The sequence below is a fragment of the Megascapheus bottae genome, chromosome 17 (assembly GCF_031878675.1).
Source record: "Megascapheus bottae isolate mThoBot1 chromosome 17, mThoBot2.hap1, whole genome shotgun sequence".
In the NCBI taxonomy this organism is placed as follows: Eukaryota; Metazoa; Chordata; class Mammalia; order Rodentia; family Geomyidae; genus Megascapheus; species Megascapheus bottae.
The window spans coordinates 27,266,151-27,293,967 of NC_143525.1; the positions used below are offsets into that span (position 1 = coordinate 27,266,151).

The window sequence follows — 27,817 nt, forward strand, 5'->3', positions numbered from 1 at the left end:
TGAGTATGAAATAAGAGCTCGGTCTTGAGTCACTTAAACCCTAAGACCCAGCTTGGAAACTTGGACAATGTCCTCAAGTGATAGAACTATACAAATTATTTAAGTTGGGCTGGCTTGTTCAAAGTGTTTCCCTGACCACATCAATTCTTATACACCATGTTTCAAGTGCTTTTTTTTAAGGCACAGTTTTAATGCCTTAAAAACCTAGATATGGTGAGGAGATTTTCAACAGGCTCTCCTCATCCCCTGAGCAACAAAAGCCCATTGTTCTCACCCCGATTGATCAGAGTCCGGTGAACACACACTAGAAGATGTGACCTGCGCCAGAGGCTCAACAGAGAAAGAAAGCACATTCTTCCCCCACAGTTCAAAGATGCCCTCGGCATAAGTCCCTGCTGCTAAAGCCCCTCCGTACCCTGCTTTGGTAGGATCGAGGTCAGCACACAGCACTTACATTCTAATCACCTCCTCTGACTTTCCAGGTTTGTTGTGGGATTACTAGCTTGTCACTTTAAGGGCTTTATAGCCCTCTTCTCAGAAGGCATAAATAAAGCCTCCAAGAAAAGAGGAATTGTTCTGTTCTGTTAAGAAGCCTTATGCCTGGTTCAGAGTTCCTACACTGATGGCATCCAGCTCTTCTCAAAGCCCAGGCTCAAGTAACCCTTTGGTTTAGCCCCACAAAACTTACCATCCACGCAGTTTATAGGCCTCTGGGATGTCAGGATTCATAATGATAGTGCTTGAAGACAGAACGGAGAGGCTCCGTCCACCAAAATCAGAGACTCTGGCCCCTTTGATGGCCATTACAGGCTGTCTAGAACCATCAAACTTGTCTGCCTGCCAAATGAACACCAAACACATCTAAGTGTCATTGGCAAAAACAAGAAAAAGTCAATAGTACAAGGTGTATTATTCCGTGCATATGGAATCTATACAAGATAGACCTCACCCAAGAACCAGCTTAGAGAACATGACAACTAATCTATCACTGGTTTCCTAGAGTAAAAAGGAAGAGCGTTTTACTACAGAAAGCTGAAATCACAGCACATTTCACAGAAAGGTTGTCAAGTAATTGCCAGGCAACCCAACCCTTCACTCTCATGTGGCCTGCTCAGGACAGGGCACCTGGAGTCCCGCTCAGTACCAGTACTTACATCTTCCCCCCACAGCGTAGCGGTCACCACTTTCCCAGATGTGTCCATCAGATGGATGTTCCTCTTAGCAACTTCCCTGTTGTTAGACCTGATGGTGACCTTAGTAGCATCTTCATAGTTCTTGCAGATCCCAATTATGTCTAAAACACAGGCACAGTGCTTTAGCAGGAGTGACCAAGGTTCTTCTTATAACATGACAAGCACAGCGAGTCTTGTGCCTCCCCACACACTGCAAATAATCTGATTGCCACTCCTCTTCTGGCCTCAAGCCTGGACTTACCCACAAGTGCATCCTTAGACTTGTTCTCTAGTTCACCAATCCCTGTGAAATTAAACTGAACGGTGGGCAAGTGACGATCATCTTCGCAGGGCACAACCGAAGTTTCATTATTGAAGGTCATCTCATAGTCGTTTTTAACGGCTGAGAACTGTTTGTTAGCGATCTTCAGGGTGCCTTTTGAGAAATAATACACCTGCAAAAGAGGCCAAACCATGGGATGTGCGAATATTCCGCCATATCAGACACAAAAACTTCTTTTTTTTTTTTTTCCAGTCCTGGGCTTGGGCTCCAGGCTTGAGCACTGTCCCTGGATTTTCTCAAGCTAGGGCTTTACCACTTGAGCCACAGCACCACTTCTGGCTTTTTGCTACGTATATGGTACCGAGGAATCTAACCCAGGTCTTCGTACATGCTAGGCAAGCACTCTACCACTAGGCCAAACTCCTGGCCCCAGACACAAAAACTTCTTAGGCAGGTTGCGAGTGGGGCTCAAGTGCTAGAACATCTGCTTACCAAGCACGCAGTCCTGAGTTCAAATCCCAGTATCGGCAGGGGAGTGGGGGAATCCCTTTATTGGCATACAACACTTAATGGATAAGATTCCCGCCCCCGCCACTCCCCCCCCACCCGTTCTCATTATTCCATACAGCTGTGTCAGCTTTCCACCAACCTAACCATACCTTATTCACATCAATAAGGGGGAAAAACTTGTCCACTTGCTCATTGAAAGCAGTAGCTCTGATTTCACCCTGCAGAAGCAAGTAAGAGCAGGTTAGAAATGTGGTATTCAAGTTTGAGAGGTGAAAAGCAGGCCGTGTTAACAGCAAGATGACATCTCTGGGGCAGTGGTACAAGCAGAAAGGGGACAGGTGAGAGGGCTGCAGATATCCCAGAAACTCCCATCTTACAGTCACACTTTTAGCTCCCATAAAACAAGAAAGGGTCAAATCACCAGGCTGGTAATCATGTTTAATTAACCTCAAGTTGCAAAGAAAACAAAACAAAGGACAGGTTTGATATTGTGATGATAAAGCCTTGAGTGCCAGATTCTGAGTGACACGACTAAAGCCCACAGGGCTGTACGAAACCCGAGTGACTCCAGCAGACTCCCTCCTGTTTGCCACCTGAGTGACGGATGATTTCACACACTGGGGCTGCTGCCAAAAATGTTATAACAACTCATGCTTTCATGTTGCTTCTGATTTGATTTTCACTTTTACTTTTCTGTCAGGCAATATGTTACAGATAGATGGGAAACTTAAATAAAGGGCTGAAACATTTAGCCTACTACAGATTAGATGGACAGTTTGTAGAAAATGAGTTTCTGGTAACTGATTCTGCCATCACAATTAAACATTTGAGATGATGTGCCAACTTCCAAAAACAGGAAGAGGTGAAGAAAAAAGAACAGGAGGAGGAAGATGAAGAAGATAACAATAACAGTTTGGAAATATTTTGTGTCCACAAAAGGGTTCTATCTGGTTTAAAGTAAGCAGGTAAGCGGTGGTGGCTCATACCTGTAATCCTAGCTACTCAGGTGGCTGAGATCTGAGGATCAAGCCTGGGTACAAAAGGAATTGAGACTCATCTCCAATCAACCTCCAGAAAATGGGAAGTGGGGTTTGGCTCAAGCGTAGAGTGGTGGCTTTGAGCTGAAGAGCTCAGGAACAGCACCGAGGCCCAGGGGTAGGGCAGTAGTCTTAAGCTGAAGAGCTCAGGGACAGTGCCCAGGCTGAATTCAAGCCCCGTGACCCACCCCAAAAATAAATAAATAAAAAGGGCAGATAAGCTGGACATCAGCTTAGTGGCTGGTGCATCAAATTAGTGGCTCTCAACAACCCTAGCTGCTCAGAAGACTGAGATCTGAAGATCATGGTTGAAATCCAGCCTGGGCAGAGAAGTTCAAGAGAGTCTCATCTCCAATTAAGCACCAGAAACCCAGAAGTGGAGCTGTGTCACAAGTGGTAGAATGCTTGCCTAGCATGCACAAAGCCCTGAGTTCAATTCCTTGGTACCATGTACACAGAAAAAGCCGGAAATGTTGCTGTGGGTGAAGTGGTAGAGGGCTAGCTTTGAGAAAGCCCAAGGACAGTGCTCAGGCCCTGAGTTCAAGCCCCAGGGCTGCCCCCCCACTCCAAAAAAGCTAAGATACAGCCCAGGTTTCAAGGTCAAGCCCAACATTGGCACAAATAAATAAACAAATAAATAAAGCAAGCAAGCAGATAGAGACTCTGAGACTCTGTAAATCATTTCCCTAAGACCAACCTCTATGCAAATGGCTGCTACCTTCTTCTGTTGGGGCCAAAGCCTACTCTGTCATCAGTAGGTAGCTTATCTCAGGGTTGCAACTAATCCTCCATCAGGGAAGACATCTCCATATTCTCCCCACCTTCTATGACCATTCTCTATCACTTCAAGGGCTTTCCTTTAGGACTGAGGATTTTATTTATGATGGCTAACTCTCTACCTCCAGAGGGCATGCAAGGAGTTCATCTTTTTGGCCACAGAAGCCTGGCAAGCTAGGCTGTTTCTTGGAGCCCTGCTTTGTGACCTCCCCACCTGGCACATACTCACACTTTCATCCACCAGTTCTAGAGAGAAAAGCTTCCCTTCCCCCCGGGAATTGCTCCAGGTGCGGATCTGACTTTTGTTGGTAACACGAGCACAAATAGTCCACCTAAGAAAAACATACAGGGGATGTAAATGTTTGGGGTTCTTCCTTGACTACAGATCAGGTAAGAAAGTATTTTCTCATGGTCTTTCTTATCTTACATATATTCCATTTGTCAGTTACCTGTATTTTAATCCAGCTAATTAAAAGCCTGAGATGACATTCAGGTTTGACAGTTTACAGAATAAGCAAACAGTGAAATGTACAAGGTAATTTAACACTAACTCATTCTCCTGTCAAATAAGTAAATTTATAAACCCTCTTCCTTCTCTAAAAACCATCACCAAGGCAACAATATCCCCTTAATGAAAGGTTCTAAGCTAAAAAAAGAAAAAAAACCCAACAACTAGTTATACCAGCAATTATATTCTGCCACTATTTTCAATGATGGGAAATGATATAACTAGTGTCAAAACTTCTGTCTCAGAAAATTTCAAATGAGTATGAATCTAAGGCCATGTGCTGATCATGGCACCTATGGGCCATTAAAGAAAAATACAGGGATGCTGTTTGACCCCAGAGGCCACTGAAAAAGGAAATCCAAGAACCAAGGTCTAGGTCTACGCCCATCCTGAGGGTAGGAGCTGGACACGTGTGCTGGTTACCTTACTTCAGTTTCACCCAGAAATGATCATCCCTGCAATGCCAAACACTGGAAGAATGAATAAAAATATGCTTGAAAAAATTTCTTAGTTGGGTATCAGTGACACATGTCTGTCATCCTAGTGACTGAGGTGGCTGAGAGTTGAGGATCATGGTTTGAAGCCAATCTGGGCAGGAAAATCCTTAAGACTCTCCCAACTAACCACCAAAAGGCCAGAAATAGAGCTGTGTCTCAAGTGGTAGAGTGACATAAAAGCTCAGAGACAGTACGCAGGCCCTGAGTTCCAAACACAGAATCTCTATCCACTCTCCTAATTTACTATTTTCTAACAGTCTAAGATTTAATGAAAAACCCCAAATCCCTGATATAAAAGAAATACAGGTATAACTAATATGATTTATACAAATGGCACAGATGATCTTAGTCGGAGTAAATCACAGTTACAACTTTTAGACTTTGAGTCATTTATGTAGATGAGATGAAATGCCTTCTGAATTAACAAATATTCATTTTTATTCATGAGCCTAACAACTGATTTACTAAGTAGTAAATATTTTTATTTTAAACCCTTCAAAAAATAATTAAATCCTACTGGCTATACCACATTGCTATTTTTTCCTTTTCTTTATGACAAAAAAATTGTGTCAGTGCTGGGGTTTGAACTCAAGAGCCTCACACTCTTCTTGTTTTTTCTCCCCACTGTAGGCTGGTGTTCTACAATAAACCATTCCTCTACTTCCAGCTTTTTGCTACTAACTGGAGGTAAGAGTCTCAGATTTGTCTGCTTGGGCTGGCTGATCCTCAGATCTCAGTCTGGTGAGTGGCTAGGATTTTAAGCATGAGTTACCAGCATCAGGCTTTTACATTCTTTTTCTTAAAAGTAGAAGTTAAAGGAAAAAGTAAGGAACCCATTCAAGGCGAGTGACCCTGAAGTTTACACAAGAACCCATGGGAACTGTGCAGTTAGCCTATGTAAGAACTCACTTGGACTGGTAAGGAGTGAGGCTGGCGATGGGCACCACTTTGGACTGCGCTCCCCCCGACGGCAATGAGAGGCCAGTCCCAGCAGGCTTTCCAAATGTCTTTGAGGCACCATACGTCTTAGATGCAGTGGAACCTTCACAAATAAAAACACACGAGAAAGGACAGGCAGTACTCTAACGTTTGGGGTAAAATTTACAATTATTCTCATTACTGATATGCCTGGGAGATAAACATGTCCACTTTCAGTATCCAGAGATAGAAGGAAGCAGGAGGCCAAGAAAGCAATCTAGGAGGAGGGTGGGGTGCAGAGGACTCCATGATTACATCGGGTTGACTTAAGCCCTGAGGGTCAAAACAGGGATGATAATGAATCTATACTGCTCTTTCTCAGGTCTACCCTGTGAAACTTTTCTCTTGCACCAGTGGGCACAATAATGGGGCAGAGAAAGAAGATTAACTTTCTTGACTAGGAAGACTGATAGCAAGTCTATAGGTTCCTAAGAAGAAAAGAAGGGAGTCGTAGAGTGCCTGCCTGGCACATGTGAGCCCCTGTGCTGGATTTCCCACCTAGAAAAGGAAAAGCAAAAGTGTGGCAATAATGGACTTGGAAGATGGATATTGGTGGGAAACGATATCTATTATCATTATATCATCTGGAAACACTGTCATGGGATGGAGGAATACAGGAGAGCTGTAGAATGGTATTTAGTCTATAGGTAGGAGGCCACTGTGATCTGTTGTCTCTAAGCTCTACAGGGGCCCTTCATGTAGAAAGAGCAGTGTTCAATGCAAATGAGTTCACGTGTTCACAAGCTTTATAGCTGTGAAGACTCAGCCACTAATTCTGAAAAACAAATTTAGTTCAGCAATCTCTTACCTTTCATATTAGAAAGTGGTTAAAAACCTAAGTTCACATTGTATGTAAGAAGTTCCCATAGCATGTATCGAATTACTACATATGTGTGTAGCATTTGGTTAGAAATACATGCAGGAACCCGGGCGAGATGGCTCACACCTGTAATCCTGGCTACTCAGGAGGCTGAGATCTGAGGATCACAGTTCAAAGCCAGCCCGCACTAAAGACAATGAAAATCTTATCTCCAACTAGCCACTAGAAAACGGGAAGTGGGGTGTGGCTCAAAAGGTAGGGCGGTAGTCTTGAGCTGAAGAGCTCAACAACAGCGCCCAGCCACTCCCTCTCCCGTTCCCCCCAAAAAAAGAAAAGAGACACATGCAGAAGTGGGGTGCCTCAGACCCTGAAGCTTTTGGTTCCACACAGAACTTGGGAGAGATAAATTCACACACAGGAGGGATGATCCAAGAACACACATGTACTCTGCAGTGTGTATATGTATGGAATACAATATACAGTTCTATTAAACTCATACAACCATCCATTTATCTATTGACTATATCAGACAGACAGACAGACAGACAGACAGACAGACAGACAGACAGACACACACACACACACACGGACTAAACCCAGGCCCTCCAGAATGCTAAATAAGCACTGTTAATAAGCTACACATGCCCAGCCCCATTCATTCAAATTTTTTCAGTTATGGGGCTTGAACCCAGGGTATTGTCCCTGAGCATTTTTTTGCTCAAGGCTAGTGCTCTACTGCCTAAGTGCTACTTCTGGTTTTCTGGTAGATAAGAATCTCACAGATTTTCCTATGAAGGCTGGCTTCAAACCTTAGATCTCAGCCTTTTCAGTAGCTAGGATTACAGGCATAAACCACTAGTGCCTGGCTTTTTTTTGGTCATGGGACTTGAACTCCACCTAGGCATTGTCCCTGAGCTCTTCAACTCAAGACTACCACCCTACCCTTGAGCCAAGCCCCACTTCCCATTTTCTAGAGGTTAATTGGAGATAAGAGTCTCAGGTCCTTTTGTGCCTGAGCTAGCTTTGAACCTTGATCCTCAGACCTCAGTCTCCTGAGTAGCTACGATTAGAGATGCCATCTGGCTTTTTTTGACTGATCTTTACCTCAATATAATACAAGGATAAACAAAAATGTAAATCTGTGGAAGGAAAAGGAGGAATAATGTGCTATTTATATTTCAGCTTAAAGAAGTGGCTTTGAAATTCTTAAACATTTTACTTTTTTTTTTTTGCCTGTCCTGAGCCTTGAACCCAGGGCCGGAGGACTGTCCTTAGGCTTTCTCAAGGCTAGAGCTCTACCACTTGAGCCCCAGCATCGCTTCTGGCTTTTTCCTATGTATGTAGTACCATGGAAATGAATCTGGGTCTTCGTGCATGCTACACAAGCACTCTACCACTAGGCCAAACTCCCAGCCCTTTACTTTTTTTTTCTTTAGCATTTTAGATAATCTAAGCGGTATATAGCTTGAAAGGTGCATAAGTAGACTGACTCTTATTACAGATGATAGATACACAGCCATAATGCAAGTGGGAGAAGAGTTATATGACCTCAAAATTTCACAAAAAACAATTAGTGACGTCTCAACCTTGCTTTTCTCAGAACCCTGCATTGAAAAATAGAAACGAATAGTTGAAAGGATAGAGGAGGCATAAGTGATGTTGTGATAGAAAAACAAGGCTCTAAAAATAAATCCAATCAGGGCCACGAGTTTGGCCTAGTGGTTAAAGTGCTTGCCTAGCATGTGTGAAGACCTGGGTTCGATTCCTTGGTACCACATACATACAAAAAAGTTGGAAGTGGTACTGAGGCTCAAGTGGTAGAGCTCTAGCCTTGAGAAAGTCCAAGGACAGTGCTCAGGCCCTGAGCTCAAGCCCAGGACTGGCAAATAAATAAATAAATAAATCCAACCACATCTTACAAATCATAATTTTCATTGGTGATTTCCAGGTCAAGAGGTTCCTAAAACAAAGGCCAGAAAGTAAACAAAATGAGTCTGTCAGGAGTTCCGTGAACCAGCTTGCAGAAAAAGTTAAAAGAAATGATTTCTCATCCAAGGATTGATGGACAATAGGAATGACTGTAAGCAAACGATAAACACCCCCAAAAGCCCAAATGGGAAACTGAGAGAAAGACAAGCAGAATTAGTAAGAAGATTCTCGTCAGTTAAAAGAGGAGAATGAAAAAGTATGTAAATTCACAGAGCATGTAAAACCTACAGATGTGAGAAATACTAGAAACATATATTGTGATAAAGGAAGTATTAAGTACCTCTAATGGGGATGGCAGTACTGAGTTCAAAGTCAGGGTCTCACCCCTGCTAAGCAGATACTCTACCACTGAGTCACTCTTCTACTCCTTTTCATGTTGCCTTGGCGTTGTTTCTTGTTTCGGTTGTTGTTGTTGTTTTGCCTAGGCTCTTGCCTACCTATTTGTTGAAAAGTACCTTCCATTTGAGGAAGGCCTCATTTCAGCCTCTCAAGTAGCTAAAATCACAGATATATGTAATCAGCGCTCTCCATTTTTTTCAGTCACATAAGAATTGGAATTATTTGCCGGTCTCAGGTGGCTTTCAGTAAGCTGAGATCTAAGGATTGAGGTCTGAAGCCAGCTAGGGCAGGAAGGAAAGTCCACAGGACTCTTACCTCCAATTAACTACCAAAAATGTCACCAAGTGGAACTGTGGCTCAAGTGGTAGAGTGCTAAAGGTGGAATTCTTTGCAGTTCCATCATGAGTGCCATTTTGATATGCCATCAGCCCCTAACACACGTAACCTGGTGGCACCTTACCCATTCCTGAGCTCCCATTCTGTTGCTGGGGCTTGTTGACGGCTGGGCTGGTTGCTGAGACTGCAGAAGGCATTACTTGCTGTTGTCCATGTCCTGAAGATCAAAAGCAAAGGCCATTTTAGTGTGAACTGAGTTCAGAGATTGAAACTTAAATTGAAGAAAAACTTTGAAGAAGTGTTCATTTTTAAATGTCTCATGGGTCAGAATCAGGCTGGGGCATCCAACTACATAGAGTGAATTTGCCAAAGACTCATTTTTGTTTTCATATAGAAAAGGTTGGGCCCTTTTTTACCTCTCAACCTACTTATAACTGATATGCTTTTTGGTTTTAATGAGGTTCTCCCCTAAAGCCTTGCCCATTTCTCCTGTAAGAAACCACAATAGTCACTGAGCTGAAATCTGTGACACGACCACGATTTCCACAGCAACAAATCGATGTCATCAACAGTATCGTGCGTTTATGGCAGGCTCTATCAGAAGAAAAAGCTGGGTGGTAAGGAAACCTAAAAGCAGTTCAATTGTCTCTGAAGTGCTCCAGCTTCAAAGAAAAAGGAGCCGTTCAGAAAGGATTCTACCCTTTCCCTCCCAAACAAAGCAACCTTATTTTGCAGCTGACAGCTGGTAGAAATGAGAGTTGAAAGAGTCGTAGGTAGCGTGAAGTGCCAGTGAACTGTCACAGCAGGGAGAGATGAGAATGGAGTTCAGAGGCAGCCGTGTCAAGGAAACGGGAAGATTAAAGGGAGAGGAGGGGAAATGAACACATCTCTCAAGCAGAAAATAAAGAAATGCCATACCATAGACTATTTGCTTCTCACCCTTTATATGAACATTTATGAAGCCCAAGAATGTTAAAATCATAAAAGATACCTCATGCTTTAAAATAATAAACTTAGGGAACTTGATTTAATCTTTGTGATTGGCTCGCAAGTCAACTCTATCTGTGCTATTCACTGAAAATGCTTGCACACACACACACACACACACGCACGCACACTGAGCTGAGCATTGGTAGCTCGTGTCAGTAATTTGAGCTACTCAGGAGGCTGAGATCTGAGGATCACAGTTCAAAGTCAGCCTGGCCATACAAATCCTCAAGACTTTTCAATTAACCTGCCAATGCTGGAAGTGGAGATGTGATGTGCTAGCCTTGAGTGGAAAAAGTCCAAAGTGAGGTCCTGAGTTCAAAGCATGCATGTGCAAGCAAACACACACACACACACACACACACACACACACACACACACACACACACTCCTGAGTCCTAAACATTAAAAATGGCAAGCATAGCTGGGAAAGTCCCGCACCCTGTCTTTCCCTTCCCCAACTGCTGAGCTTCCTATGATTCTAACTCACCTGGGCATGATATGGATTGATTTAATTTACTTCTGCCAATATTACTCTTAAGTGACACTGCTACATGAGACAACAGTGCCATTAGAGTAAAATTAATTTAGCATAAAATTAAAAAGATTAAATGGAATCATTTATTCTTTACTTCTTCCTACAGAGTGAAAAACTGAAAAGATACCTTATTTACATAGAAAAAGGGCCTAGATTATAAACAATGAAATTTTTGTGTTTACTTTCCAGCTTTCCATTATCTCTGAATTCACAAAGCATCATAAGAAATCACATGTGAGGAGTGTCTCCCCGACAATGTGTCTTGTGAAGAATGGTTTTCAATTCAAGTGAACCTTTAAAAAAAAAAAAAAAGAAAAACAGTAGGGAAAAGATGAGTTATTCAGTAAATAGTATTGAAGCTAAGTGGTTGGGAAAAAAAAATCCTGTCTTTACCTGTTTCATAAAATATATTCAAAAGAAAAAATAAGATTTAAAAACTCAAAAACGAAACCATTAGGAATACACATATAAACCCAATACCACAGGCTCAAGTCTCTAACGCAGGAAGATCATGGTTCCAAGACCATCTGGACAGAAATATCTGAGGCTCTTACCTCCAATTAACTAGCAAATGCCAGAAGTAAAGCTGTGATTCAAGTGGTAGAGCTTCAGGCTTGAAGGAAAAAGCTACGGGACAGTAGTTAGGTCTAGAGTTCAAGCCTCAGCATAGTACGTCTAATACCAGGACTGGAACTTGGTACTTGCTGCGTTCGCTCACTGGCTGCTTAGTACTCTACCAACCAATCCATAATGCCAACATGAAGACTAAATTTTGAAGTCAGCCTGGACAGAAAAATCCCAAAGACTCTTCTCATCTCTAATTATTCAGTAAAAAGTAGAGCGATGGCTAAAGTGATAAGTGTGTCAGCACTGAGAAAAAAAAGCCTATTGAGAATTCCAGTCCTGAGCAACTTCCCCAAAACACCAAACCAAACCAAGACCAAACCCACATATCACTGGCTCTGACTTAAGAGATTTAAAAATCAATTCTGTCAATGAGTGGGGAATAGCAGGAGGGGGGTGTGCTGACATATTTGCAACTATAAAAGTAGAACAAGGAAAGCTGTTTGGGAGTTCTTGGGGGGGAGTGAGAGAGGGAGATGAAAATGATAGGAATATAACATGAACATGTGTAAAGATGTAACCATGATGCCTCTCCCCCTACATGTCACTAGAACCATGACATTTCTCCCCCTACATGTAACTAACAGAAGCTAAGAAAAAGACTGGTTAAAAAAAAAAAGTCAACACTAGCCCCTCAAGTTACTTGTACTCACACTCTTATTTTGGTCAGTTACAGAGTTAGAACTCAGGACCTGGGTACTGTCACTGAGCTTTTTTGCAATACTAGTACTCTATCACTCTAAGCCACAACTCCACTTCTGGTGGGCAATTACAGATAAGAGTCTCACAGCAGAGGGGCCAGGAGTTTGGCCTAACGGTAGAGTGCTTGCCTAGCATACATAAAGATCTGGGCTGGATTCCTCGGTGCCACATACACAGAAAAAGTGGGAAGTGGTGCTGTGGCTCAAGTGATAGAGTTCTAGCCTTGAGAAAAGCCCAAGGACAGTGCTCAGGCTCTGAGTTCAAGCCCCATGACTTGCAAAAAATAAGGCACAGAATTTCCTGCTCAGACTGGCTTTAAACCTTAATCCTTAGATCTCAGCCTCCAGAGTAGCTAGGATTACAGGCATGAGCCAATGGCACTCGATTACTCATCCCTTTATTATCTGTTATAAAGGTAAGTCAGCTGTGGGTACTGAAAAATTCGCTTCCTTTATAGACTTTTGAGTGTACACAGTAATAAGAAGAAGAAACTCAACTGAGTTGTATATATGAGTCAATATATAATGATAATTTCCTGTTGATGGAAAATGAACACTAGGCTAAGAAGAATTTCAATTAATAACCATAATGAGCTACACTAATAAACTAATTATCTGTGCTAAAGTTGAGGCTGAGTGAAATAATAGCAACAAGGTATGTAGAACTTATACATATATACAAAACAACAGGCACTTTTAGCCACACTTCTAGACGCTCCAGTTGTTTTTTGATAGGTTCTCTTGCATTTTTGCTCAGGGAAGACTCTGGCAGTTGGGATTATGGGGTCACAAATTCAGGCTACCAGGCTCAACTACTGTATTGAGCTGGATTCTCTCTTTTTCTGCCAAGCTGAGTATTGAATTAGTCACTCACTGCCTTCAACTGAAATTTATTAAAAGTTTTATTTTTCACATATTCAGAAGTCTACAGTTATTTCTATTTAATGTGACACTAATATTATAACCCAGTTTAATGCACAGTTTAGAATTGCTACTTATTTCTGGGCTGGATTTAGTCAACTAATTTTACCTGGTCACAGGTACTGGGAAGATAGAAGATAGAAATCTTGCTTTATTTTTCTGCCCACTAACAAGTTCCCTTACTGTCACAAATTAGAAATTAGAATCCACAAATTAGAAAATCAGAAACTACTGCAGTGAAATATACCATATGGCAACAGTCACTGTAAGGAAGGTAATTCCATGATGGCCTGAGTAACACCATGTTATTGCTCTGGTAAAAATGAAATTCAATCATAAATAATTCTGAAGAGCAAAATCTTTCCCCATTCCTCTGCACTTAGCAGTCCCCGAGGACAAGGAAAGTGCAGTGAAGCTAGATGGATCCAAAGGCTTTCCCCACCGCAAGCAGTAATTACTTTTTAACTGTTTCATCCCAACCTTTTGCTCTTTTCTTTGTCTTCCATTTGCCTGGATGGCTCTCTAACACTTGAGCCATGCTTCCACTCCTGCTTTTGCTTGCTATTTAACAGAGAGAATCTAGTGAACTTTTCTGCCAGAGCTGGCCTTAAACTGTGACTCCCTTTCCTCCAGATCTCAGCCTCCTGAGAAGCTAGGACTAAAGGCAAGAGGCATTGGCATCCAGCTCATCACCATCTTTTTTTTTTGTGGCCCATCCCAGGGCTTAAACTCAAGGCCTGAGTACTGCCCTTTCTCAAGGCTAGAGCTCTACCACGTGAGCCACAACACCACTTCCCGCTTTTTCTACATATGTGATACCGAGGAACTGAGCCCAGGTCTTTGTGTCTGCTTGGCAAGCACTCCTACCCCTAGGCCAAACTCGCAGCCCTCATTTCAATCTTTATCACAAACTTTTCTGCCCTTGAAACACAAAACATATAATATACTCATTCAATTAAATAAAACATAAAAAAATACAAGAAACCCGGCCAAAGTGGCTAAACCTATCCACAATGGCCTATTCCTGTGAAACTCAAGGATTTCAGAGATTCTATGCCATTGGTTGGTCTGATATTTCTTCTAAAAGCAGAAATTATACAGGCTAACTGATGTGATGACTTAATAGAGCTTATTACTGTGATGCAATACCATATAAACAGAAAAAAAAAAAAGCTGCAAGTGGTGCTATGGCTCAAATGGTAGGGTGCTAACCTTGAGCAAAAGGAGCTCAAGGACAGTACCCAGGCCTTGAATTCAAGCCTGAGGACTGGCAAACAAAACAAAACAAAACTCAGTTTTATTAAAAAAAAAAAAAAAAAGAAAGAAAAGAAAAATCATTACAAGGTACTGTATGTCTGCAGTCTAAGCACACAGGAGCCTGATTACATGAGTTCAGGCCAGCCTGAGATATGCATTGAGACTATGCCACACACACACACATATAAAATCACTTTTAAATAATAGTACATATGCAATTTAAGCAACAGTTATGGGGCAAAGTTTATAGCAAGGCACTAGATGCAATACAGAAAAGAACAAATCGAATCTCTGGTCATAGCTTAGAAACACAGATTCTACAAATTATTGGTATAGTGAGTGCTACTACAGTATACTTTATTAATACTAAAGATATGCTATAATATTCTATATTATAAAGTATGTTACTTTTACATCTATGTGATCTTTTCTTAATCAAAAAAATTGGTGTGCTGGATATGGTGGCTCACATCTGTAATCCTAGTTACTCAGGAGGCTGAGATCTGAGGATCAAGGTTCAAAGCCAGCCCAGGCACTACAAAGCCAAGAGACTCTTATCTTGAATTAATCATTCAAAAATGGGAAGTGGGGCTGTGGCTCAAGGGTAGGGTGGTAGCCTTGAGCTGAAGAGCTCAAGAACAGTGCCCAGGCCCAGATTTCAAGCCACATGTCCACACAAAAGGAAAAAAAAAAATTTCTGCATGTGCATGGGCCAGTTTTGAACTCAAGGCCTGGCATTGTCCCTGAGATTTTTGTGCCCAAGGCTAGCACTCTATCACTTGAGTCAGAGCTCCATTCCCAGCCTTTTCATCTATATGGATTTTAACATTTTTATTAATATTTTTTGATTAAAAAATTATCTTTAAGGGGCTGGGAATGTAGCTTAGTGATAGCGTGCTTGCTTAGCATACATGAAGTCCTGGTTCAATTCCTCAGTACCACATAAGCAGCAAAGGCTGGAAGTGGTGCTGTAGCTCAAGCAGTAAGAAAGCTCAAGGACAATGCTCAGGCCCTGAGTTCAAGCCCCAGAACCAGCAATATCTATATCTATGTCTATATCATCAAATAGTCATACAACATTATCAGTTATGAGTACAGTGTCTATGTGGATCTTGCAAAGAATGACCATGACATGTTCTTTTTTATATCTCTTCTCCTCATTCATACACTATTTCTCCAATATCAAAAAAAATCCCAGACAGAATGCACCTTCGATCTGGCGAAAATAATGTAATCCTTCTATTAATTACAATTAAAAAAAATTTTTTTAATCCCTGACAGAGGGCCGGGAGTTTGGCCTAGTGGTAGAGTGCTTGCCTAGCTTGCACCAAGGCCCGGGTTCAATTCCTCGGTACAACAAACATAGAAAAAAGCTGGAAATGGTTCTGTGGTTCAAGTGGTAGAGCATTATTAGCCTTGAGAAAAAGTCCAAGGACAGTGCTCGGGCCCTGTGTTCAAGCCCCGTGACTGGCTTGAACTGGCTTGGAAAAAAAAAAAATCCCTAATAGAACCACCTGGTTCCTTGAGTCACAACTCATGGCTGTTTCATTAAGATTAATAACACAAATGGAACCCAAAAGACAGGATTCTAATCTCCAAAGAAGCATTACAATCAAGAGCTACAATCTATAAAGAGGGTTTTACCTTCATTATAGGGCACTGGATTGCCGATCTTTAATCCAACTGCTTCCGCAGACTTCAAAACTTCTAAATCCATCAAAATAATCACTCTCCTACAAAGGCAAACAAATAGTAACAAGTCAGAATAAATAAACTGAACACTTTCAGAAGACGCGCTATTTAAAAAGCTTTCTCTCAATCATCACTGTGATAAAACGATTTCCCTTTGTCAATGCTTTTCCATTACTGAATAACTTTAATATATGACATCAATTCCTACGTAAGTATCTCCCTTTACTTTCCACTACATCATTATCAAAGCTTTTTATAATAATAGGATATTCATTTCCAGTCTAGACCCTTAATTAAAATGAGGCACTCCTGCCATGTACATCTCTTCAAGGAGTCACTGGCATGTTAAGAAATTAGATTAAGGGCCAGGAGCATGACCTAGTGGTAGACTGCTTGCCCAGCAGGCATGAAGCCCCGGGTTTGATTCCCTAGTACCCCATACACAGAAAAAGCTGGAAGTGGTGTGGTGGCTCAAGTGGTAGAGCACTAGCCTTGAGAAAGCCCAAAGACAGTGCTCAGGCCCTGAGTTCAAGGACTGGCAAAAAAGTAAAGAAATAAAAATATTTTTAAAAAAGAATTTAGATTGAAAACAAGACTGTACAGTGCAAAAAGGCAGTGTTCAGAAACACACACTTTAAGAATTAATTACTCTTCCACAATGAAAACCAAGTATGATAGTTGGTATTTTTAAATTTTTTTTTTTTTTTTTTTTTTTTGTCAGTCCTGGGCTTGAGCTCAGGGCCTGAGCACTGTCCTTGGGCTTTCTCAAGGCTAGAGCTCTACCACTTGAGCCTCAGCACCGCTTCCGGCCTTTTTTCTATGTATGTGGTACTGAGGAATTGAACCCAGGTCTTTGTGCATGCTAGGCAAGCACTCTAGCCACTAGGCCAAAGTCCCAGGTCTGGTATTTTTAAATTTTTAAGAATTTTCAGGCCTCTAACTCATCTTTAATGAAAAGCTTTCACTATTTTCCAAAGACCTTGGACCCCAAACAAGCTTTGATATTGGAGCTGTGGATTTAGCTCAGTGGTAGAGCATTTGCCTAGCCCATGAAAAGCCCTTAGTTTATAGCCCCCAGCACCACAAAATAAATCAGTGAAAATCTTTGGCTGGTAGCTCACACCTGAAATATTAGCTACTCAGGAGGCTGAGACTTGAGGATCTCAGTTCAAAGCCAGCCTGAGAAGAAAAGTCCTTGTGACTCTTATGGCCAATAAAACTACCAAAAAGCCAGAAGCTCAAGTGCTAGAGTGAGAATTCAAACCCCAGTGTTACCAAAACAAACACCACTAATATCATCTGATGTAGAAACACATATAACCAGGACACCTTACAGATGTTTATACAGATATAATCAGTAAGATCCAGACAGTGAGATCCAGATAGTGATTAACATCAGGAAGCTTAGAAACAATAACCCCTCTGTACATCCTTTACAATAAAATTTAAATTAAATATTTTGGATAAAATAATATACCTGACATTTACTTCAAAATTATAAAGGCAAGCATGTGGGAAAGGATGCTGACATGCAAGATTATATATCAGTTGGTAACTTGAAGCAGAATGCTGGGCTATATGATATTCACAGTTCCGTTGTGTATTCTGATCACTTTCACAAATGTTTAAAATAATCCAGAATGAAAAAACAAGACTTTTTTAAAAAGGAGAGAAAAAGGAAGCTAAGAGGATTATTTCTTGAGGTGGCATTTATCTTACAAGAATGAAATAATTTATTAGAAAATAACTCATGTTAAGTGATTAAAAACAATATATCAAGATGAAATCAAAGCTTTAAAAAAAAAAATCAAGAGCCATTTCTATACAACCCAGAATAATAGGACCTAAAAAAAAAAAAAAAAATCCTGCACACATCAGAGGGGCTTGTAGTTATACACAAGCTCTTTGTTATATTGAAAACTAGAGCAAAACAAAGAGGGTGTCAATTGACACCTCCATTGCAACACTTTGGATCTGACTAGCTAACATACTGCCATTAAAAACAAACCCGGCTGGCCAGCTGCCTAGCATGTACTGACTCAAGTTCTATTCTGTACCAGATACATAGAAAAAACCTGGTGGTGCTGTGACTCAAGTGGTGGAACTCTAGCCTTGAGAAAGCCTAAGGACAGTGCTCATGCCCTGAGTTCAGGCCCAGGACTGGCAAAAACAAAAAAACCAATGATAGAGCTGGGAGCAGGTGGCTCATGCTTGTAATCCTAGCTACTCAGGAGGCTGAAATCTGAGGATCCAGGTTCAAAGCTTAGTGAGACTCCTGTCTCCAATAAACTCTAATGGAGCTGAGACTTAAGTGGGAGAGTTCCAACCTTGAGCAAAAAAAGCTGAAGGACAGCCCCCGGGCTCTGATAGAAATATTACAATAAGGAGATAATAGAATTGCATCTGGAAAATCCTCAAGACTTTAAATGGACACGTGCCATATTCTTTGATTTAAAAAAAAAATCAATCTTATAGCAAATATTGTATATACATTTGCATTCCAACAAGACTTTTACTTGTTTTCCAAACTCGATAATATGACTCTAAAATTTATATGGAATAAACAGAAGAACTGCCAAGAAAATCTGGGGGCGGGGGGAAGAGAACAAGTCAAAGACACTGCCAAGAATCTTCTCCAGATGATATTTTAGCTGAAACTTTGCAACATGCTGGAGCAGCTGTTTGGAAAAAAGCCTGAAAGATCCTAAAAAGTAACCATAACGTGACCACTGGCTGCTCATGCCTATAATCATAGATACTCAGGAGGCTAAGATTTGAGGATCTAGGCATGAAGACAATCCAAGCAGGAAAGTCCATGAGACTCTGATCCTTAATTAGCCACCAAATTTGGAAGTAGAGCTGTGGTTCAAGTGACAGAGCACTGGCCTTGATTGAAAAAAACGAATGGGGCAGTGCGCAAGCCCTGAATTCAAACTCTAGTACAAAAAACAAAAAACAAAAAACAAAAACCTACCTTTAGCTGGGCACAGTGGCTTAAACCTATATTCCTATAATCCTAGCAACTCAGGAGGCTGAGATCTGAGGATCATGGTTCATAGTTAGGCACTAAACAGAGTGAGACTTTTACCTCCAGTTAACCACTAGAAATGGGAAATGGGACTGTGGCTCCAGGAGGTAGGGCGGAGATAACACCCAGGCCCAGAGTTCAAGCCCCATCACCAACCCCTCTCCCAAAAAAATTACCTTTGGCCAGAAGTTTGGCCTAGTGGTAAAGTGCTTGCCTAGCACGCATGAAGACCTGGGTTGGATTCCTCAGTACCACATACACAGAAAAGCCAGAGTGGTGCTGTGGGTCAAGTGGTAGAGTGCTAGCCTTGAGGAAAAAGCCCAAGGACAGTGCCCAGGCCCTGAGCTCAAATCTCAGGATTGGGGGAAAAAAAAAAAATTACCTTTGAGGCTGCAATCCTGCTACTGCTGGATACAATCTTCCCCCAGTCTTCAGGGGATTGCAATGTTCCAGGACACCTCTCAGGCACCAAAATCTGTGCATGCTCAAAGTAGTATTTGCGTACGTCCTACATATGTCCTCTTTCATACTTTAAATTGTCTCTAGGTTACTTATGACATCTAATACAATGTAAATGCTATGCAAATAGCTATTATACTGCATTGTTTAAGAAGCAATAACAGGAAAAATCTGTACGTGTGTGCAGTACAGATGTTGTTTTCTCCCCTGAATATTTTTCAGCAGCTGTTGGTTGAATCCATGGGTTCAAAACCCACAGCTATAAATTCAATTATGTTTTAGAAGTGGAGATTTATGTCCACATAGAAACTTGTACCAAAAGGGCAGAGTACCTGGCTTAAGTGAGAAAGCGCCAGCCTGGCAGTGCAGAGTACAGAGTACAGAGTTCAAACCTCAACACTGCACAAAGGAAAAAAACAACCCTGACACAAATCTTCAGCACATGATTAATAATAGCAAAAAGATGAAACAATTCAAAAGCCCATAAACCAATGAATGATGAACAAAATGTGACATTATCTATCTATATATTACAGCCACAAATATGATTGATGTACTGATACTGGTAACAACCTGCATGGATATTGAAAACACTATGCTAAGTCACAGACATAATCACAAAGGACCACATTTCCCAAGATCACAAAGGAAGTGGCCAGAGTAGACTAATCTATAGAGACAGAATGTATATTAGTAATTGCCCCAGACTGAAGAAATTGGTGCAGTGTTTCTTTATAGAGCAATAAAAATGTTCTAAAATTAACTGTGGTTACAATGAATGCATAACTCTGTAAAAGTATTTCAAGTGCCAGGTGCCGGTAGCTCAGGCCCAATATGTAAGCTACTAAGGAGGCTAAGATCTAAGGGTTGTGGTTCGAAGCCAGGCTGGACTGAAAAGTCCCCAATAGATTCTTATCTCCAATTGTCCACTACTCCAAAACAAACAAACCAAAAAATTCAGAAATGATGTTGTAGCTCAAATGAAAGAGCCTTAGTCCAAGCCTCATGAGCAACAACAACAACAATCAAGTAATTTATACTTTTTTCTTTTTGCTAGTACTGGGGCTTAAACTCAAGAGCATGGGCTTTGTCCCTTACTTTTTCCACTCAAGGCTGGTGTTCTACCACTTGAGTCACAGCACTACTTCTAGATTTCTGCTGGCTATTTGAAGATAAAAGTCTCACATGGGTCGGAAGTTTGGCCTAGTGGTAGAAAGTTTGCCTAGCATGCAAAGACTTGGGTTCAATTCCTTGGTACCACATACACAGAAAAAACAGAAGTGGTGCTAAGGCTCAAGTGGTAGAGCTCTAGCCTTGAGAAAGTCCAAGGACAGTGCTCAGGCCCTGAGTTTCAAGGCACAGAACTGGCAAAAAAAAAGAAAAAAAAAAAAAAAAGGGAAGGATGACAGACTTCTTGCCCAGGCTGGCTTTGAACCATGATCCTCAGATCCTAGCCTACTGAGTGCAAAGGATTATAGGCATAAGCCACCAGAGCCTGGACTAACATCAGTATCTTAAAGTTCAAGAAACTTTTTTTTTTTTTGGTCACAGGGCTTGAACTCAGCCTGGGCTCTGTCCTTAAGCTCTTCAGCCCAAAGCTACTGTCCTACCCCTGGGCATTGTCTCCGAGCTCTTTAGCTCAAGGGTACCACTCTACCCTTGAGCCAAGCCCCACTTCCCATTTTCTTTTCTTTTTTTTTTTTTGCCAGTCCTGGGCTTGAGCTCAGGGCCTGAGCACTGTCCTTGGACTTTTCTCAAGGCTAGAGCTCTACCACTTGAGCCTCGGCACCACTTCCAGCTTTTTTTTCTATATGTGGTACCGAGGAATCGAACCCGGGTTTTCATGCATCCTAGGCAAGCACTTTAACCACTAGGCCAAACTCCCGGCCCGGCCACTTCCCATTTTCTAGAGGTTAACTGGAGATAAGAATCTCAGGTCCTTTTGTGGTGGGGCTGGCTTTGAACCTTGATCCTCAGATCTCAGCCTTCTGAGTAGCTATTGGCTCATAGGCGTGAGCCACTGCAGGTGGCTGTCTATAGACTTTCTATGCTATGTGCTACTCGTCTAGAAAAGAATTAGTCTGAATTCTTCTTTCATATCTACATAAAAATAAATCTCAGATGAGCCAAGTCTGCTCAAACTGTAGAAATATCTGGAGCACTAAAACAAATTGTAGTATGTTGTTTTTCTCAAAGCAGATAATCCAGTTTTTACATTTACAGGTTTTTTTGTTTGTTCATTTGTTTTTTCTTTCTTGGTAGCAATGGAGTTTGAATTCAGGTCTTGTTCTTGATAGTACTCAACTACTTGAGCTACTACTCCGGTCTAAAAAAATAGCTTCATCAGCTGGCCAAGAAGCTTCCTAAGAAGCAAGATGCAAAATCTAGAAGCCATAAAGGACAAAGAAAAATAAAGTAGGTTTTTTTTTTTGTCGGTTGTGGGGCTTGAATTCTGGGGCTCTGTCCCTGAACTCTTCAGCTGAAGGCTACCCTATCCCTTGAGCCATAGTGCCACTTCCACTTTTCTGGTGGACATAAGAGTCTCATGGACTTTAGTGCCCAGACTTGGTTTGAACCTTGATCCTCAGATCTCAGCTTCCTGAATAACTAGGATTACAGGCATGAGCGACTATGCCTGGCTTAAAAATAAGTTTTTTCTTTTTTTTTTTTTTTTGCCAGTCCTGGGATTGAGCTCAGGGCCTGAGCACTGTCCTTGGACTTTCTCAAGGCTAGAGCTCTATCACTTGAGCCTCAGCACCACTTCCGGCTTTTTTCTATGTATGTGGTACCAAGGAGTCGAACCCGGGTCTTCGTGCATGCTAGGCAAGCATTTTAACCACTAGGCCAAACTCCTGGCCCTAAAAATAAGTTTTTTTAAGTCTTTAATTCCCTATAATGAAATGCCATATATAAACAGAAAAAGAGTAAGATAAAATACATGAAACAGCTGGGTGCAGTGGTTTATGCCTGTGATTCCAGCTGAGTTCAAGGCCAGCCCAGCTAAAAAGTTAACAAGATCTCTCAAATCAAAAAGGCAGGTGTTGGGCTGGGAGTTTGGCCTAGTGGTAAAAGTGCTTGCCCAGCATGCACAAAGACCCGGGTTCGATTCCTCGGTACCACATACATAGAGAAAAGCCAGAAGTGGTGCTGAGGCTCAAGTGGTAGAGCTCTAGCCTTGAGAAAGTCCAAGGACAGTGCTCAGGCCCTGAGCTCAAGCCCAGGACTGGCAAAAAAAAAAAAAAAAAAAAAAGGTAGGTGTTGCTGGATACTAATGGCTCACATCTGTAATGCTAGCTACTCAGAAGGCTAAGATTTGAGGATTGAGGGTAAAAGCCAGTCTGGGTCCATAAGACTCTTATCTCCAACTAACCAACCACCAGAAGTGGTGGCTTAAAGTGGTAGAGTACTATCCTTGAGTGAAAAAGCTCAGGGACAGTGCCCAGACCCTGAGTTCAAGCTCTATGACCATCACCAACAAAAACAGCAATAAAAACAGGCATACGTTTATTAATAATTGAAAAACTTAATAAAAATAAAAAACAAAAAGCCAGGTATGGGAGTATGTACCTCTGGTACCAGTTACTCAGGAGGCCATAGGTAAGAAGATCTTCAAGACTAGCTCTAGATAAAAATGTGAGACCTAGGCCTGGAGTTTGGCCTAGTGGTACAGTGCTTGCCTAGTATGCACAAAGACCCAGGTTCGATTCCTTGGTTCCACATATTTAGAAAAAGCCAGAAGTGGTGCTGAGGCTCAAGTGGTAGAGCTCTAGCCTTGAGAAAGATCCAAGGACAATGCTCAGGCCCTGAGCTGAAGCCCAGTACTGGCAAAAAAAAAAAAAAAATGTGAGACCTACCTGAAAAATAACTAAAAGCAAAAAAGGAGCTGAGGGCATAGTTCAAATATTAGAATATCTGCCCTGCAAGCACCATACCTTAAGTTCAAAGCACAATACCATATACTCATAAATAAACAGGTTTATGGAAGAATTAATCTCTGGTTAACAAAAAGTACCTATAAGTAAACATTTTTAAGGGGTGGAGGAGGGAAGGACAAAGGTATAAATGAAAAGAGAAAAGTTACAAATAGCCAACAAGTGTAATATGCTTAACCTCATTGATAGAAAATGTAAATTAAAATAATGATTGATAATTATTAAAGAATTTAAGCAAGCCTGGTAATTGCATGCCTGCAATATTAACCTAGGAGGTAGAGGCAGGATGACAGAGACAGCCTGGGATGTACAGAGAGGGACTCGACTTCAAAACTATCCTCAGGATTGACAATGTCAACGAGAAAGGTTTTTTTTGATCTTTGTTGTTTTGTTTGTTCATTTGGTGTTTGGTAGTTAGGGTTTGAACTCAGGACCTAGTGCTTACTAGATAAGTGCTCTACCTCTGAGCCAGGCCTTGAGATCAAGCCCTAGAACCAGCACAAAAGTAATAACTTTATTATTCAAGTAGCCTAAGATTCACTTTTCAATGTGTACAACTAGGAGATTTCAGTTTATTCAGAGTTGTGCAAGCCCCATCATAGTTAACCTCGAAACATTTTCATCATTCCTAAAAGAAGTCTTGCGCCCACTAGTGGACACTCCATATCTCCCCACCCTGGGACCACACTGCTGTTTCTATGCACCTGTCCCAAAATAGACATGCATCAAGCCCCATTTATATTAGGATACTTTGTTCTCTGCCACCATAATGCTATTCTAGTAGTCTATCCTTCAGAAATAAAAGCAGGAACATGTAAAAGGAAACAGCTGAACAAAATGCCTACTGTAACGCTGTTTAGAATAACCCCGAAAGCAGGGCATGATGGCACATCCTGATGATCCTGGCACTCAGAAGGCTCATGAGGTCAAGGCCAGCCTGGACTATACAACAAATAAACCTGAATGACCACTACAGAGATTAAGGAATAAATAAACTGCAATGAGCATAGCCCTTCCTAAACTCTTGACACAGGCCTCGAGTAGAGGTCTGAAAGAATACATGACATGCTGCCCAGCAGGCTGAGCTGAAGTACAGCCGAGCTATTCACAGAGCGGAACTATATCTCTAACTAGAAAGAACAGACTTTGAAGAATTGCAGGCAAGGACCGTCCTCAATTACAGCCACGCTCTCCACTGTCTACCACAACCACATCCTGGAGGACAGACAGAAAGCAGGACCCACAGCACTTGAAGGTAGCTTGGAGTACAAGATAACAGATCCCGGGCGGGAGGCTTGGCAAGATGAGGCACCTGGCCTAGACGAAGCCGGAACAAACACAAAGCCTGAACAGAATTGTCCACATTAAGCATGAACCAGATAAAAAGAAATGACATGAGACAATGAAAGGAATAAGGTCAAAGCTCGGTGCAGTGGCTCAGGCCTGTAATCCTGGCTACTCAAGAGGCTAAGATCTGAGGATGGAGGTTCAAAGCCAGCATGGGAACAAAAAGACCTGAGACTCTTATCTCTAATTAACCACCAGAAAACTGGAAGTGGCTCTGTGGCTCAAAAGGTAGGGTGGTAGCCTTGAGCTGAAGAGCTCAGGGACAGTGGCAAGGCCCAGAGTTCAAGCCCCACAACTGACCCTCCCCCCACCCAAATAAAAGGGAATAAGGTCAGATAAAAGACTGAGAAGCTGCCCTAGAAGAAAGCATATGCCAAGAAAGGAATGATACTTCCCCAAAACAATGTCCAAACTACTGCTAGGAGTACCATGGAATCCAAGATACCATTAAACAAGACAAAAGAATTGGAAGTTTGAAAAGTAAAGCAGAGGGTTGGGAGTTTGGCGGCGTGGTACAGTGTTTTCCTAGCATGCACAAAAACACAGGGTTCGATTCCTCAGTACCACACACATACAAAAAGCTGGAAGTGGTGCTGTGGCTCACGTGGTAGAGCTCTAGCCTTGAGAAAGCCCAAGGATAGTGCTCAGGCCCTGAGTTTAAGCCCCAGGACTACCCCGCCCCCCCAAAAAAGTGAAGGAGTGGAAGAAACAACACTGTTGCACAGCAAATGCTTAAAACTATAAACATCAAGAAGCAGAAGAGAGCTAAAGGCCCCAACTATTATGTTGGAAATGATATAATCCAACACATGTATTAGACAAAAGATTAAAGACAACTGAGGATGTTTGAGGGCAGTTACCCAGCAACTCGATAAATGAAACAGAAAACAGCAAGGAACACACAAAAAAACTTCTTTAAAATGTAAGAACGGCGCCAAAACAAAAACAAAAACCTGAATCTGCAAACTAAAATCTGCCTATAAATCTCAGCACTTAGGAGTTAGAGCAGAAGCTGGAGTCTGAAACCAGTCTGAGTTACATGTTGAGGTCCTGTCATGAAAGGAGAACAAAGAATTATTTGGGAATCCAAACAAATAAAGGAAAACTTCCTAACAGTAAAGAAAATCAAAGTAGGCTAGCCTTAAGACTTTTGAAGATCAACATTCAATGACAGGAGACAAAATTCTGAGGGAAAACCATGGAAACTAAAGAACAGATACCAAGCCAAGTTGTCATTCTAGTACTTTAATCCTTTTAATATTCTTTACAGTTTCATTTTAATCTTTGTGAAAGCTCAACTGAAATTGTTCTTTCACTGAAGGAATTTTATCTGATTACATTCAGTTGTTCTTTCCATTTGTGTTAAAACCAACCACAGTATGAAAAGTTAAATCTCTTCTGTTGAACTTCCTAACTACTCACAATGCAACCACCCATGTTGGGAAATTAATACTGACAAAATACTTTCATCTAACCCATAGAAGCCACTGGAGATTCATCAACTGCTTCAATGACAGCACAAGGATCCAGTTCAGGCCCTCCTGTGTCACACTAAGAAACAGGCCTCTACATTCTTTCAATCTCTAACAGCTTCTCAAATTTTCATCTAGTTTCACACTTCAGATATTTTTTGCTGGTTGTGGGGCTTCAACTCTGCACCTGGGCACTGTCCCTGAGCTCTTTTTGCTCAAGGCTACTGCTCTACCACTTTGAGTCACGGTGGTAATTGGAGATAGGAATCTCGCAGACTTTCTGGGCTGGCTTTGAACTATGGTCCTCAGATTTCAGCTTCCTGAGTAGCTAGGATTACATGCCTGAGCTACCAGTGCCTGCCTACACTTGAGATTTTCAAAGATCAGAGGCCAGTTACAGTGTAACTAGGCTTTGACATGATTGGATGCTGTCATGTATACACCTACACCAAGCACAGGAATGAAGTGAGGGTGTATTTTGTCAAGTGAATGATACATGATTTCTACCTGTGCCACAACAGGTAATGTTGACATCCATTATCACCATGATCAAAGGGCCCAGGGTCCTCCCTTGTAAAATTACCTCTCTTCCTGTTACAATTAATAACTATTTCCTGGGAAGATACTTTAACCCTATAAATACCTTATTTCTTATCAAATTTCACCTACTTACTTTCTATCAACTGTATGCTAGATTAAGACTGTAAAACCAGCCATGGTGGTCCATGACTCTATTTCCAGCATTCAAGAGGTGGGCATCATGACATCAAGGCCAGAGTAGATCACAAACTGAGCACAAGTCACAAAACAAGCAAAAAACTCCTGTCAAACATCCATATCCTAATCCTAGCAGCTGTGAATGGTAATTTTAGGGGGGGGGGAGATGTGATAGATACAAATACATGTATTCTTCTAAGAGGAAAGTGTGTGACGGGGAGGGAGAAAGGGAAGGAGGGAGGGAGAGAGAGACAGATAATACATAGAGAGCACATTGGAATGATACAGTCAGAACAAGGAATGAATGCCAGAAACCACTAGATGATGAAGAAACAAAGGGATACATCCTCCCACGAGGCATCCAGACAAACTGGTATACAGAAATGGCTTTAGGGCCAGGAGTTTGGCCTAGTGGTTAAAGTGCTTGCCTAGCATGCACGAAAACCCGGGTTCGATTCCTCGGTACCACATACATAGAAAAAAGCCGGAAGTGGTGCTGAGGCTCAAGTGGTAGAGCTCCAGCCTTGAGAAAGTCCAAGGACAGTGCTCAGGCCCTGAGCTCAAGCCCAGGACTGGCAAAAAAAAAAAAAAAAAAGAAATGGCTTTAGCCCAGAGACAGATTTTACCAGCTTCTTTGTGTGATGTGTCTGTGTATATGCCAGTCTTGGGACTTGAAGTCAGGGTCTGGAGGCTGACCGTGGAGCTTTTTTTGCTCAAGATCTGTGATCTATCACTTGAGCTACAGCTCCACTTTCAATCTTTTGGTGGTTAATTGGAGATAGTTTCATGGATCTCCCTGTCCAGGCTGGCTTTGAACTGTGATCTTCAGATCATAATCATAAGCCACCAGTGTCCAGCCAGGCTTCAACTTCTGGCCTCCAGACAGAGTAAGTTTC

The 27,817-nt window shown here is 41.7% G+C and overlaps 1 protein-coding gene across 1 annotated transcript in view; it reads right to left on the reverse strand.

Moving 5' to 3' along the window:
* Positions 1-27,817, reverse strand: part of Rpa1 (replication protein A1) — a 45,935-nt gene that overhangs the window by 12,789 nt on the left and 5,329 nt on the right. The window contains exons 4-11 of the mRNA XM_090350431.1: positions 15,919-16,007; positions 9,371-9,463; positions 5,694-5,826; positions 4,009-4,111; positions 2,115-2,183; positions 1,435-1,627; positions 1,155-1,294; positions 689-837 (exon numbers count right to left, since the gene is read on the reverse strand). Coding sequence (XP_090206557.1) covers positions 689-837; positions 1,155-1,294; positions 1,435-1,627; positions 2,115-2,183; positions 4,009-4,111; positions 5,694-5,826; positions 9,371-9,463; positions 15,919-16,007 — 969 coding nt within the window. The remainder of the gene's footprint in view (positions 1-688; positions 838-1,154; positions 1,295-1,434; positions 1,628-2,114; positions 2,184-4,008; positions 4,112-5,693; positions 5,827-9,370; positions 9,464-15,918; positions 16,008-27,817) is intronic.